Raw genomic sequence first — 16,068 nt, 5'->3', positions numbered from 1 at the left:
GTCCATCGCATCAGTGATGGTATCCAACCATCTCATCTTCTTTCGTCCCCTTTTCCTCCTGCCTTCAATCTTCCCAGCATCAAGGGTCTTTTCCAATGAGTCAGTTCTTCACATCAGGTGGCCAAAGTATTGGAGGTTCAACTTCAGCATCAGTCCTTCCAATGAATATTCAGGACTGATTTCCTTTGGGATGGACTGGTTGGATCTCCTTGCAGTCCAAGGAACTCTCAAGAGTCTTCTCCAACACCACAGTTCAAAAGCATCAATTCTTTAGCACTCAGCTTTTTTTATAGTCCAACTTTCACATCCATACATGACTACTGGAAAAACCATAGCTTTGCCTAGACAGACCTTTGTTGGCAAAGTAATGTCTCTGCTTTTTAATATGCTATCTAGGTTGGTCATAACTTTTCTTCTAAGAAGCAAGCATCTTTTAATTTCATGGCTGCAATCACCATCTGCAGTGATTTTGGAGCCCCAAATAATAAGGTCTCTCACTGTTTGCATTGTTTCCCCATCTATCTGCCATGAAGTGATGGGACCGGATGCCATGATCTTAGTTTTCCTAATGTTGAGTTTTAAGCCAGCCTTTTTACTCTCCTCTTTCATTTTCATCAAGAGGCTCTTTAGTTCTTCTTCGCTTTCTGCCTTAAGGTTGGTGTCATCTGCGTATCTGAGGTTATTGATATTTCTCCCGGAAATCTTGATTCCAGCTTGTGCTTCATCTAACCCGGCATTTTGCATGATGTACTCTGCATGTAAACTAAATAAGCAGGATGACAATATACAGCCTTGACGTACTCCTTTTCCGATTTGGAACCCGTCTTGTTGTTCCATGTACAGTGCTAACTGTTGCTTCTTGACCTGCGTACAGATTTCCCAGGAGACAGGTCAGGTGGTCTGATATTCCCATCTCTTTAAGAATTTTCCACAGTTTGTTGTGATCCACACAGTCAAAGGCTTTGGCATAGTCAATAAATCAAAAGTAGATGTTTTTCTGGAACTCTCGATTTTTCAATGATCCAGTGGATGTTGGCAATTTGATCCCTGGTTCCTCTGCCTTTTCTGAATCCAGCTTGAACATCTGGAAGTTCATGGTTCATGTACTTGTTGAAGCCTGGCTTGGAGAATTTTGAGTATTTTGCTAGCGTGTGAGATGAGTGCAATTGTGCAGTAGTATGAACATTCTTTGGCATTGCCTTTCTTTGATATTGGAACGAAAACTGACCTTTCCATACCATTTCCTTTTTTTTTTCTTTTTAAAACAATGTCATTTAGCAAATTTATGATGATAAACCACACCCATCCAAAGTACACAATACTTTTGTTTTTCCCAGAATTATTGGTATATAATTGACATGTAAGTTTTATGCATTGTTGTTTAGTCACTAAGTTGTGTCCAGCTCTTGTGTGACCTCTTGGACTGTAGCCTGCCAGGCTTCTCTGTCCATGGGATTTCCCAGGTAAGAATAAAGGAGTGGGTTGCTATTTCCTTCTGTAGGGGATCTTCCCAACCTAGGGATCAAACCCATGTCTCCTGCACTGGCAGCTGGATTCTTTACCACTGAGCCACCAGGGAAGCCTATCATATGCTGTGAACTTATCATATACAGATGAACATATCATATACAGATGAACTTATTTACAAAACAAGTATAGTCACGGATGTAGAAAACAAACTTACGGTTTACCAGGGGACGGGGAGGGAAGGATAAATTGGGAGATTGGAATTTATGTATGCACACTACTACACATAAAATAGACAACTAATAAGCACTAATGTATGGCACAGGGAGCTCTAATCAGTACTCCATAATGGCCTATATAGGAAAAGAATCTTAAAAAGAGTGGATATATGTACATATATATATATTGTTTTGTGTGACTTCTATGAGTTAATTCTATCAAGTCTGTATTCTTTATTATACATGGACACAGAAGTCTGTTTCATCTGTTTAGTGATCTACCAGGAGTGGATATACGTATAACCGATTCACTTTGCTGTGTACCTGAAACTGACAAAACATTGTAAATCAGCTATACTCCAAAAAAGGGGCTTCCCAGGTGGTGGAGTGGTAAAGAATCTGCCTGCCAGTGTAGGAGACACGAGAAACAGATCCAATCCCTGGGTCAGGAAAATCCCCTAGAGAAGGGAATCGCAACCCACTCCAGTGTTATTGCCTGGAAAATTCCATGGACAGAAGGAGCCTGGTGTAGGCTACAGTCCATGGGCTTGCAAAGAGTTGGACAGGACTGAGCACACACACAGAATACTCTAATAAAAATTGAAAAAAAATTTTATTCAAAAGAGAATAAAAAGACAGTAAAGTGAAAATAAAATGATGGAAAAAGATATTGCATACAAATAGGAGCTAAAAGAGAGCTGGAGTTGCTATACTGATATCACATAAATTAGACTTTAACACAAAAATTATTGTTGCAGACCAGAATATTATATAATGATAAAAGGCTAATAGATGCAGATAAGGCAGTAAACAAAATTCCACACTGAATTATGATTTTAAAAAATAATTTACTAACCCATGAATGAAAGGAATTTTCTTCAACCTCATAAAAAAATATTTATGAAAAAACCCCAGCTAGCCTTATACTTGATGGTACTAGACTGAATGATTTTACTTCTAAGACCAGGAATGAGGCAATGAGACTTGCTTTTGCCACTTCTGTTTAGCATCATGCTAGAAATTCTAGCCAGAGTAACTGAATAGAGATTTATCAGATATTTTAAATGAACTATTTTAACTGTGGTTAATGAACTAAAACAAAGCATGTCTAAAGAACTAAAGGAAATAATTAGTCTGATCTCTCACCAAATGGTGAATATTACTAAATAGATAAATATTATTTTTTTAAAAAGAACAGAAATTCTGAAGTTAAAAAGTTAAATGAACATTAACTGGAGGGACTCAATAGCAGAGTGAGAAAGCAGAAGGAAGAATCAGTGGACTTGAAGACAGGGTAGTTGTTTAATGCCTGGGCTTTCTCAGGGACAGTTTCTGTTGTTTTTTTCTCTTTGTATGATATGTATTTCCTTATTTTGTTTCATGCCTCATAATTTATTGAAACTTGAACATTAAAAAAGTACAATAGGGAAACTCTGTAAATGAAATTCTTTCTTCTCAGCGTTTGCTCTGCATCAGCTTGTTGTTTGTTTTGTGACTTTTATGAGTTAATTCTGTGAAGTCTGTGTTTTTTCTTATATGTGGACCCAGAAGTCTATGTTTCATCTGTTTAGTGATCTGCCATTGATTGGACAAAACTTTCCTTAAATTCTTGGAACCGAAAGATACCTCCCAGTCTTTGCTGCAGGGCTCTGTGTACAAGTTGGGGCATGCCTTCAATACTTAGCCAGGCAGTTTATAACTGTGCCTTTGCCTTTACTTCCTGCTTTCATAGAACCTCATGGTTAGACAGAGCTAAAGTTTACAATCTTCTCTTGTTTTTCCTGAGCATGCACACACCTGCATACAATCCTAAGCATGCGTGTGGCTTTATTCTAAGTAGGAGACTCTGATAGTTTACATGAGGCCGTGGTGATGGAGAGGAAAAATCTAGGTGATCTTAAAGAGATCATTCACCGATCATTAAATATACAGAGGCATATATGTTATTTCAAAAAAGAATCTTTCATTTTAAAATTCTGATGGTGAATCATTTAATCTTTTAAAATCCATCTGAGAGATTATCTTTTTTTCTTTGTTGACTTGCTTCATTTTGAACTCTAATGAATCTATATTTGACTCTAAGTCAATTGATCTGTCTATTCAGAAAATCAAATTGTAAGAAGAAGTTACTATGAATCTTTCTCTAACAAGAAATTTTTCTTCCTAGTGGATATTTTGACATACGTTGTCTGGAAGTTAAGTGGTTTACCTGCAACTCGTGTAATTGGAAGTGGTTGTAATCTAGACTCTGCCCGTTTCCGTTACCTAATTGGACAGAAGTTAGGTGTACATCCCTCCAGCTGCCATGGTTGGATTATTGGTGAACATGGTGATTCTAGTGGTAAGTGTAAACTCATTACAATTATATAATCGCACTTCTCATCTTTAATAATGCTTATTGTCCTTAAAGTGTTGGCATTTTACTGTTTGTTTTCCTTAACTTTCAGTCTTTTGTGGCATTGATTTAGCTACCTCACACAAAATAGTGCATAGAGCATATAGCTATTTTAAAATTCAATTTTTTTTTTTGGTCTGGAGCACTTTCATTGTGGTTTTAAGGACAGAATTATTAAGATATAATACACATCCCATAAATTTTACCCATTTAAAGTGTGTAATTCACTGCATTTTTATTCACAAAGTTGTGCAACCATCACCACAGTCTAATAGTAGAAAATTTGCATCACCCCCAAGAACTCCCATTCCTGCACTCACGACCTGCCCTAACCACAGGCAACCATTAATCTACTTTGTGACTCTTGAGATTTGTTTTTCCCTGACTTTACACAGAAATAAAAATTTTTAATGTGTGATTTAAACTATAACTTAGGTCATATGTCTTGGCTCTTTTCCTAACTTAAACATTTAATCTCTGCTACACAATTAGAACTTCATGCTTATAATGCTCTCTAATTCTGTGATGTGTATCAGTCTTCTTTCCATAATGCCAGTAGATCCATTGAGAATAGGCACCATTTATTCCTTTATTCAATCATCCATTTTTTCAAAACATTTAATAAGTAAGTACTTCTCTTTTCTTCATACTTCAATGGTCATAGTATAATAAGTATTTTTTATTTGATTTAAACACAATTTTTTGACCAGTGCCTTAATTTGGCACCTGTTGGCTTCTGTTATTGTCTTAGCTTAAAAGACAATAATCATTAAAAATAATTTTCCAGATATGTTTTAATTTCTCCCATTTAATATTCCATGATTTTATTTTTTTAAAAACTCTGTATGGTTTAATAGTATGATATTAATTTATTGCTCTTTGCCTTCTTATAATATTTTGTAATTTCTTATAGATTATTTTCTTTGTGTATTCTATATTTGTATCTTGCTTTAACATGCCTCCTTACCACAAATTACAAATAAATTCTACTGCATATTTTATGATACTTTATAATTTTAGTTTTTACATTTCTCTCTTTTGTCTATTTGAAACTTATTTTTATATATGGTGTAAGGTAGGAACCTAACTTTATTCTTAAAAACCACACTAAACTTACCATATATGTATAAATTAATAAAATATGATAAAGCCAACACCTGGGTAAAAAAAATCCACTGCACTTAAACAACTGAAGTATTGGGAAGAACGGTTCCTTATGAGATTTATTTCTTTTAGTGCCTTTATGGAGTGGAGTAAATGTTGCTGGTGTTGCTCTGAAGAGTCTAGACCCTAAGTTAGGAAGTGATTCAGACAAGGACTCTTGGAAAAATATCCATAAGGAAGTTGTTGGAAGGTAACATTAGTTATTCGCTTTCTTAGTACCTTAATAATCAGTTGTAACAACATATTTTACAGACAAAAAATATAAAAGTTGATTTTTGCTTTTTGTGAGGTAAATAACATTCTGAAAATTCCCAAAGTTGGACTCACATAATGCATAGCTTTCTTTTGGAGGACATTTTTCAAACAGAAAAGAAGACAGTAAGTACTTTCTGTTTCTATGATTTTGACTAAGTATATCATATAGGTGGAATCCTTCAGTATTTGTCTCTTAGTGACTAGTTTATTTTGCTTAGCATAATGTCCTTAAGGTTCATCCATATTATAGTATATGTCAGAGTTTCCTTACATTTTAAGACTGAATAATATTCTGTTGTATGTAAACATACCACATATTGCTTATTCATTCATCTCTTGATGGATTCTTGGTTGGCTTCCATGCTTTAGCTATTGTGAATAATGCTGCTGTGAATATGCATGTACAGATCTCTTTGAGACTCTGTTTTCAGTTCTTTTGGGTATATACCCATAAGTGAAATTGCTGCTGCTGTTGTTCAGTCGCCCAGTTGTGTCCGACTCTTTGCAACCCCATGAACTGCAGCACACCAGGCCTCCCTGTCCCTCACCATCTCCTGGAGTTTGCCCAAGTTCATGTCCATTGCATCGGTGATGCTGTCCAAGTGTCTCTGATGCCCTCTTCTCCCTTTGCCCTTTGTTTTGAGGAACCACCATACTGTTTTCCACAGTGGCTATACCATTTTATATTCCCATCAATACTGTAGAGAAGTTCCAATTTCTCCACATCCTCACCAACACTTGTTATTTTCTCTTTGACAGTGGCCATCCTAATGGATGTGAGATGGTATCTTATTGTAGTTTTGATTTGCATTTCTTTGATTAGTGATGCTGAGCATTTTGTCCTGTGCTATTTGGCCGTCTGTGTATCTTATTTGGAGAAATGTCTATTCAAGTCTTTTGTCTAGATTTGAATTGGATTTTTTGTTGGTTGTTGAGTTTTAAGAGTCCTTACTATATTCTGGATATTAATCTCTCATCAGACAATTTACAAATATTTTCTTCCATTCCATAGGTTCTTTTTTAAAACCCTAGTCATAGTGTCTTTTGATGTACAAAACTTAGAAATTTTCATAAAGTCCTTTTGTCTGTTTTTTCTTTTGTTGCCTTTTGTGTTCTATTCCAAGAAATTGCCAGGTGCAATGTTATGAAGTTTTGCCCTGTGTTTTCATGTAAGAGTATCATAGTTTTAGGTCTTATATTCAGATCTTTGATTATCTTGAATTCGTTTTTGTAAATAGTTTTAGGAAAGGGTCCAATTTTAATCTTTTGCATGTGGATATCCAGTTTCCCCAGAATCGTTGGTTGAAATGACCGCCCTATTCCCATTCAGTGATGTTGGCACAATTTTTGAAAACCAGTTGAACAGATTTTCAGATATGGAGGTTTACTTCTGAGCTTTCTATTCTATCTCACTGGTCTATATGTTTATGTTGATGCCAGTACCATGCAATTTTGATTACTGTAGTTTTATAGTTTAGTAAGTTTTGAGGTCAGAAAGTGTGAGTTCTTCAGCTTTCAAGGTTGTTTTAGCTATTCCGAATCTCTTGAGATTCCATATGAATTTTAGGGTGAGTTGTTCAACTTCTGCAAAATCTATCCTTGGGAATTTTATGGGAATTTCACTAAATCTGTAGATGGTCTAGGGTAGTATTAGCATCTTAATATATTAAGTCTCCAAAGTAATTAACCTCCAATTAAAATAAATAAATTAAAAAAATATATTGTCTCCAATTCATAAACATAGGTCGTGTTTCCATTTATTTATGTCTTCTTTAATTTCTTTCATCAGTGTTTTGTGGTTTTCATTGTTCAAGTCTTTTACCTGCTTGGTTAATTCTGAAGTACTCTTTTTTTGGTGCTATTGTAAATGGGATTGTTTTACTAATTTCCTTTTTAGCTTGTTCATTGTCATTAAATAGGAATGCAGTATTTTAATGTTGACTCTACCTGCTGCTGCTGCTGCTGCTGCTAAGTCGCTTCAGTCGTGTCCGACTCTGTGTGACCCCAAAGACAGCAGCCCACTAGGCTCCCCATCCCTGGGATTCTCCAGGCAAGAACACTGGAGAGGGTTGCCATTTCCTTCTCCAATGCATGAAAGTGAAGAGTGAAAGTGAAGTCGCTTAGTCGTGTCTGACTCTTAGCGACCCCATGGACTGTAGCCTACCAGGCTCCTCCGTCCATGGGATTTTCCAGACAAAAGTACTAGAGTGGGGTGCCATTGCCTTCTCCCTGCTACTTTCCTGAATTCGTTTATTAAAAGTTTTTTTGTTGCTGTTGTTGTGTGTATGGAATCTTCATGGTTTTTGTATATAAGATCATGTCATCTATAAGTAGAGGTACTTTTATTGCTTCCTTTCCAAATTTGAATGCCTTTTATTTGTCTTTCTTATTTAATTTTCTGGTTAGAACTTACAATGTTGTGATGAATGGAACTGGCAAAAGTGAGCATCTTTGCCTTATTCTTGATCTTAAAGGAAAAGCTTTTAGTTTTTAACCATTGGGTATAACTTTCACTATGGGCTTTTCATATATGGCTTTTATTATGTTGAGGTAATTTTTTTCTACTCCTGGCTTCTAAGGTGTTTTTATCATGAAAAAGTGTTATAAATTTTATCAAATAATTTCTCTGTGTCGATTGTAATGACAGTGTGGTTTTCCTCTTTTATTCTCTTACTGTGGTATATTACATTGGTGGATTTTGGTATGTTGAACCATCTTTGCTTCCTAGGACTGAATCATGGTGTATAATCCATTAAATACTGTTGAATTCAGTTTGCTAGTATTTTGTTCAGGATTTTTGCCTCAGTGTTTGTAAGGGATAACGGTCTGTAGTTTTTTCTTTTCTCTCTTTCTCCCCCGTCTGCCCCCCACCGCCGCCACTTTTTAACTATTTTAATTTAAAAAAAAATAGTGACTTTGTCTTTCTTTGGTATCTGTGTAATGCTTAGAATTAATAATAATGTCTTCTCTTTCATTTCTGATTTTAGTAATTTGAGTCTTCTCTCTTTCTTCTTAATCCATCTAGCTAAAAGTTGTCAATTTTGTTGACCTTTTCAAAAAACTGTTGATTTTTTTTTATTGTTTTTCCATTCTTTATTTTGTTATTTCCACTCTAATCTGTACTATTTACTTCCATCTGCTAGATTTGGGTTTAATGTGTTCTTCTTTTCCTAGTTCCTTAAGTTGTAATGTTAGATTGTTGATTTGACATCTTTCTTGCTTTTTAGTGTAAGCATATATGGCTGGCTATAAGTTTCCCTTTAGCACTGCTTTCTTTGTCTAATAAGTTTTATCTTATGTTTTCATTTCCATTCATCTCTTAAATATTTCCTAATTTCTATTGTGATTTCTTTTTGACCCATTGGGTTGTTATAGTGTGCTTTTTAATTTCTGCAAATTTGTGAATTTTTCAGTTTTACTTGTGTTATTGATTTCTAAATTCCCCTGCTGTGTCAGAGAGTATACTATGATGCCTGTCTTATTAAATCTGCTGAGACTAGCGATTTCCCTAGTGGTCCAGTGTCTAAGACTCCATGCTCCCAATGCAGCGCGCTCAGGTTTGATCCCTGGTCAGGGAACTAGATCCCACATGCTGCCACTAAGAGTTCACACGCTGTAACTAAAGGGTCCTGCATGCACAATGAAGATTGAAGATCCATGTGCCACAACTAAGACCCGGTGCAGCCAAATAAATGAATATTCTTCAAAACTGAAAAGAACTAAATCTATTGAGACTTAATTTGTGGCATAATATTTAGTCTACTCTAGAAAATATCCCATGTATACTTGAGAACACAGATACTGTTGTTGTTGAGTAAAGTGTTCTGCTAGATCTAGTTGGTCTATTGTGTTGAATTCTCAGTTTCTTTCCTTACTTTCTGATTGAGAGTGGGGTATTGAAGTCTTCAATTATTCTTGTAGAACTGTCTATTTCTTCCTAATATCTTCACTGTTTGTTTCATGTATTTTGATGGTTTGCTATTAGATGCATATATGTTTATATAATTATTGTTTTATTTTCTTGAACCTCTGGTTAGTATATAATGTTATTTGTCTATTGTAAACTCTTTGATTTAAAGTCTGTTTTGTCTGACATTAGTATAGCCACCCCTGCTCTCTTTTGGTTACTATTTGTATAAAATATCTTTTAATCTATTTGTGTCTTTGGTTTTACTTACTTTTAAATAAGTTTCATGTGATAGCTTGTACTTGGTTCATGTATTTTTATCCATTCTGTCAATCTCTTTTGCTTGGAGAGTTTAATTCATTTACATTTAAAGTAGTTACTGATAAGGAGTGGCTTCTGTCATTGTGCTCTTTGTTTTCTATATGCCCTAGAGCTTTTGTTCCTCATTTCCTGTATTACTGTTTTGTGTTTATTTTTCATAGTGGAATATTTAAATTTCTTTCTTATTTTCTTTTGTATATATCCTACAGCTATTTCTTATAGCTGTTTTTATTCTGGTTGCCATGGGGGATTACCTTTAGCACCCTAAAGTTATAATACTTTTAATTGAATTTCTACCAGTTTAACTTCAGTAATGTACAAAACCTCTGCTACTTCATAGTTCCATCCTCACCCCTTTTGATTGTTAATATCATAAAATTGCATCTTTATACACTGTTTGCCCAAAAATATAAATTAATAATTCTTTTAAATGCAATTTCTTAAATTTGAAAATGAGAGTTACATATCAAAGTCACAGTGATACTACCTTTTTGACCAATTGTTCTTTTAAATGTATTAGTTTCTAAAATTATGCAGAAAACAAAAAGTGGAAGTAGAAATTATTGTTACCATATTACTAGCTTTTATAAATATCCATGCATTTACCTTTATTGAGATCTTTATTTTTTCACATGACTTAAAATTACTGTTTATTTCACCCTGCAGGACTGCCTTGACTAATTCTTGCAGGGCAGGTTTAGTGGCGATGAACTCCCTTTGCTTTTATTTCTTTCGCAATGTCTTAATTTTTCCCTCACTTTTAAAAAATAGTTTTGCCAGATGTAAGATTCTCGATTGACATTTGTTTTCTTTTTTATCAGTTTAAATATATCTTCCCAGTACTTTCTGGCTTCCAAAGTTTCTGGTGATGATCTTATTTTTCACTTTTCTTCAAACTTTTTTCTTTCTGTTTCTCAGGCTCAGTTATTTGCATTGTCCTGTCTTTTAAGTTTGCTGATTCTGTCTTCTGCCTGCTCAAATCTGTTGTTTAATCCATCTAGTGATTTCTTTTTTTCATTTCACTTATTGTACTTTTCAGCTCTAGGATTTGGGGCCTGGGGTTTATTTTTAGGTTTTATGTTTCTTTTTTGGTATTTCCATGTTGTTCACTCATCATTTTCTTGACTTTCACTATAGCTTCCTTTAGTTTTTTGAGCATCTTTAAGACAGTTGTTTTAAAGTCTTTGTCCAGTATATCTGCCATCAGTTTTTTTCCTCCAGGGACAGTTTCTGTTGATTCATTTTTTCCTTTGAATGGGCTGTACTTTCATGTATCTTTGTATACCTTGTGATTTTTTTGTTGTTGAAAACTGGATGTTTTAATCTAATAATGTGGCAACTTTAGAAATCAGAATCTATCCGGTCCCCAGGGTTTGCTGAGTTTTTGTTCTTGTTGGTATTGCTTTTGTTTTTGATTGTTGAAAGCTGTTTTTGTGCCAAGGACCAGCCTGAGTTGTAATCTTATGGTCTTTGATGTTGTTTCTAAGCCTGTGCACATAGGTGGTTACTTTCTAATTTCCTCAAAATATGCAATTGCTTTTGTATATTCTGGTCTTCAGTGTCTGGCTCCTAAGTGGAAAAAAGAAATATTAAGGGAAGAGGAAAAGGGTACTTGCTCTTTACATTCCCTAGAGGCCACCTGAATAAAAAGGGGAGAAGCTTGCAATAGTTGTGGGGAGATGAAACAATAATGGCTTTGCCCTCTTTGTCTCCACCTTTGTTATCAGAAGCAGTAATCATTCATTAGAAAACAGATCTCCGATATTTGAAGAAAAGAGTCCTTTTCACAGGCTGTGCACAAGCTGCTTTGGGTACATGTGAACAGCTGCTACTGTGCTAAGAGCTGAAATTAACCACAATTTAATATACAAGCCTTCCCTTGGAAGTTTTGAGCTTTCAGAAGACTCCAGAGTTTCCCCAAAAGTTATATCAAACAGAATCTGGCATTGCATTTATTGTCTAGGTGGAGAGATAGATTCCTGGTGCTCCCTACTCTCCATCTTCCTAGAACCCTCCAGTACTTGAAGGTGAAAGTTGCTCAGTTGTGTCCAACTCCTTGTGATCCCATGTACTGTAGCCCTCCAGGCTCCTCTGGTCCATGAAATTCTCCAGGCAAGAATACTGGAGTGGGTAGTCATTCCCTTCTCCAGGGGATCTTCCCAACCCAGGGATCAAACCCGAGTCTCCCACACCGCAGGCAGATTCTTTACTATCTGAGCCACCTAGGTTTTTAAACCTAGACAACTGTTTTGTGAAAAAGCATACTCAAAGCCATCTTTCCTGCATTTACCTTGATATCTCATCATGACCTGGGTGATTATCTTTGTGTTATATATTGCTCATAATTCTTATGACAAACATGTCCTAATATTTTATACATAGAAAAAAACAAGCTTTTTATACCTATAATCACCAGAATGTATAAGATCAAATAGGTAACCAAAATCCCTCACCAGATGTTTTGATAATTCTTAATTAATTGTACTATCTTATTTTTCCTTTTACCATCATTTGTACCTTATTAAAGTTATTTGATAGCTGCATTTAATTATGTGTTCAGTTTCTCTGAACCAAACTTATTTCCTCTTCTGGTCAAACTATTCCCACATCAATTGGAAATTTCAGGTTAATATCCAAAAAATATCTTTTCTTTGATGGTTGTTAGTGGTATGTTTTATTTTCTTAAATTTTCTTAAGAGGACCTACAAACATTTGTTATGCCATATAGCTTTGGATAAGAGATTAAATTAATGCCTACCAAATGAAATGTATGTTAATATTACAGAATCACTTCATATCATTCTCAACAAAAATGTCCCTTTCCCCGTCTACTATATATTTCCCATTATAGGGGCTATTGGGAGCTGTTTCCCAGTAAATGCAGGAATCTATCTGATCTGGCAGGACAACTATAACCTAGACACTAAGGAACGTGTTTTAGCCAAGACTGGTTTCCAGACCTCATGGAGTAACCCATCTTTATAGGGATGTTGCATTGTTGGACTTTTGTCTGCCCAGTCCCTGATAATTGTTCTACAGGGACTGTTAGTTTCTTTTTCATTTGAAACACTGTTGCTGTAAGGGAATAGTGATTAAGATCACATTTTCCACTGAAGTCCTGTGTGATCTGAATACCAAATACTGCAACACATTACAGATCAATACTCATTCCAGTTAGTCCTTAACCATGCAGTGTCCAAAATTAAATTATTTACCCCTTTTTCATTTAGCAGAGGGTCTATAGTTATAAAGACTCCTCAGGATACTGCTAGTACTTTCCTTAAAACAACTCAACTCTTACATTACTCAGCTCTAATTTTTCAGTGCCTAACTAACAATTGCAGGGGAGTGACAACATGATTTGATAGGATGTCCTTCCAGTTTCTGAATGGAGCATTTACTTTACAATATGAGTCAGTTTTTGTCTTAAAATACTTGCCTTAAAACTGCTTTTTCTTGATTTTCCCTTTTATATCAGCAGTTTTAATTTCATTAGGATGGTTAACAACAACTAAAGGATTATGTTCTTAGCCATTTTCTTCTGAACCCTCTTCTCCAGATTCCACTATTAAGATTTGTTCTCAGTTACCTAAGGCATAGCTTTCTTCAGCTTTAAACACCACCAGTCAGTCAGTCACTAGGCTAAACTTCCTTTCCTTTTTTTTTTTTTTACTTACCCCACAAAGTCTTGGTTATATTGAGAGTCTGAAAGTTAATCTTAATTTTGATACCAATCTTCACGGCCTCTAATAGTGCCCTGGTTTTGGATTGATAGTCAAATCACAGGACACCACAATAAGTATAGTCCATGTTGAGTTGATACATTTGCTACTGAGTGTGTTGTGTGCAGTCCTGGAGCCTTGAAACTGTGCCTAGGTGGTTGCAAGAACCCCTGATACAAATAATGATGCTGTACATTCTGTGTTTCTTGTCCTGGATCCTTTTCTCAAAAATATATAAAATCCGAGCTAAGTTAAAACGTCTTTGTCCTTTAAGTTTTACTGTCAATCCAAACTCAAGATTGCTATTGGTGGCAATGCAAAAATAAAATACATATTTATTACAGAAAATAAGAAAATTCATAAGCATAAAGAAGAGGTCACCTGTAAGCCTGTTACTCAAAAATAATCATGTAATAATTTGGTGGATTGATTTAATTCTAAAGTTCCTATAAAAGTACATTATGTTTTTTACAAGCCTGAGATAAGAAATTACATAATATTTAGGATTATGCTATTTTCCTTTGACAAAATATCAAAACATTTCCCCATGCTTTAATATATTATTGGTTTAATAATATATCCTTAGGGAAAATATGTAACTTAAAATTATATAAAGTTTAATGTTACATTGACACCTTAAAAATTTTATGTGGTCAGCAAGATATATATGCTTTCAAGGTGATCAGATTCTATGTTTGGATATTTAAGCAAAAATACAAAAATTTGAAGCTAAGTTTCATTTCGAGTGGCACAAATGACCTAGTTCTCTGCCTTTATGGTAAACAAAAGATAAATTACTACTTACAGTGAATAATGAAGTTTATGAGAATAATATAGAAATTTTTATTGCCTATTCAGAGATAATTTCAAGAAGAGATCTCTAAGAAAATTTTAAGAGTGTTATTGACATATAGGTTGCTTTAGAATGGATGCTTGAAAAATATGTTCTCTCTGAATCAATTCTCATGAATTTGATTTTCTTACTTTCCACAACTGTAGTGCCTATGAGATTATCAAGCTGAAGGGGTATACCTCTTGGGGTATTGGACTGTCTGTGACAGATCTGGTAAAATCAATTTTGAAAAATCTTAGGAGAGTGCATCCAGTATCCACTATGGTGAAGGTAGGCTTAAATAGAATCTTCACTTATCATTCTTTTAATAATGCTGAGTCCTTACTATGTGCCAGTCATTACACAAAATGTTGAGAATATATTGGTGAACAAAACAGTCAGAAACCCTGACCTTATAGAGTTTAATGAAAGATAGCAACTTAATAAAACAGTTACAAAAGCAAATAATAACACATTTTGTTAAGTGCCATGATGACAAACTATGAAGTTCTTAGAGTATACAAGAAAAGAATTTAACTGCTCTGGGGAGGGGGCATTCTTGGTACAGGCAGGCAAGCTTTTCTAAGGAAGTAAAATGTGACCTAATCTGAATAATGAGTAGGAGTTAATTTGGAAGGCTGGACTAATATTCCAAGCAGAGGGAGGAACACATGTGAAGGGGACCTGAGGTAGATATAAAAAGAGGACACTTGAGAATCTGGAAGGAAAAAAAAGGTCAGTTATTGAAATGCACAGAGCAAAGGGAACATAGGGAGGTGTATGATAAGGCTGGGGGAAGTAGGCAGGTTGGGCCACTGAAAGTCTTATAAATGTTATAAAGGTGTTTGGGTCCTTACCATAAGAGCTATGGAAATCTACCAAAGAACTTAAGAAAGGAACTGGTTTTACAGTCTTTGTTTTTGTTGTTAAAAAGATTCCTGGGGTTGTGATAGACAGAACAAATTTGAAGGGGACAAGAGTATAGGTGGGTAAACTTGGGAAGAGGCTGTGTATTACAGAAAAAAGTAGTAGTAGAGATGAAGAGCGGAGAAGGCAATGGCACCCCAACTCCAGTTCTTTTGCCTGGAAAATCCCATGGACGGAGGAGCCTGGGAGGCTGCAGTCCATGGGGTCACTAGAGTCAGACACCACTGAGCGACTTCACTTTCACTTTTCACTTTCATGCATTGGAGAAGGAAATGGCAACCCACTCCAGTGTTCTTGCCTGGAGAATCCCAGGGACGGGGAAGCCCGGTGGGCTGCCATCTATGGGGTCGCACCGAGTCGGACACGACTGAAGTGACTTAAGCAGCAGCAGCAGCAGCAGAGATGAAGAGATGGGGACAAATTTGAGATACATTGTGTTTAAGAGGTAAAATTCATAGGTCTTGGTAATGGAGTGAGGTGGCAAATGAGGGAGACAAAGGTCATTTTTAGATTTCTGTTTTGCACAGTTAAATGGTAGTATAATCCACTGAGGGAAGGCATATTCAAAGAGAATCAGATTTGAAGATCATGTTTGCAATTAGGGAGAAATTGAATTTGAGGTGCCTTTGTAATGTCTGAAAAAACAGGCAGTTGGGTACAAGCTTCTGGAATTCATGAAAGAGTTTTGGGTTGCAGTTATAAATGGGAGCATCATCAGCATGAAAACGGTAAGCAACAGAAGCCAACTCAAACTAGCTTAGGCAAAAGAAGATATGTTAACTCATGTAACAGAAATGCCAAGGAGGCCTGAACCACATGCTCAAATTGTATCATTAGAGCTATTTTTTCTCTCAATCTCA

The 16,068-nt window shown here is 35.5% G+C and overlaps 1 protein-coding gene across 4 annotated transcripts in view; it reads left to right on the top strand.

The window, feature by feature from the left end:
• Window positions 1–16,068, top strand: part of LOC102274105 (L-lactate dehydrogenase C chain) — a 65,186-nt gene that overhangs the window by 12,886 nt on the left and 36,232 nt on the right. For 3 of the 4 annotated variants that reach the window (XR_011463116.1, XM_070365254.1, XM_005900686.3), the window contains exons 5-6: window positions 3,853–4,026; window positions 5,317–5,434. Coding sequence is in view for 3 of the 4 variants with exons in the window: in XM_070365254.1 (XP_070221355.1) it covers window positions 3,853–4,026; window positions 5,317–5,434 (292 nt within the window). In the remaining variant the exon portion in view is untranslated. Of the gene's footprint in view, window positions 1–3,852; window positions 4,027–5,316; window positions 5,435–14,448; window positions 14,573–16,068 lie in introns of all 4 variants that reach the window. The other variant, XM_005900683.3, reaches the window with a different exon arrangement.

This window comes from Bos mutus, chromosome 29, assembly GCF_027580195.1.
Source record: "Bos mutus isolate GX-2022 chromosome 29, NWIPB_WYAK_1.1, whole genome shotgun sequence".
Classification (NCBI taxonomy): domain Eukaryota; kingdom Metazoa; phylum Chordata; class Mammalia; order Artiodactyla; family Bovidae; genus Bos; species Bos mutus.
The sequence above is the reverse complement of the archived record's forward strand: the minus strand, read 5'-3'. Positions and strand labels throughout refer to the sequence as shown.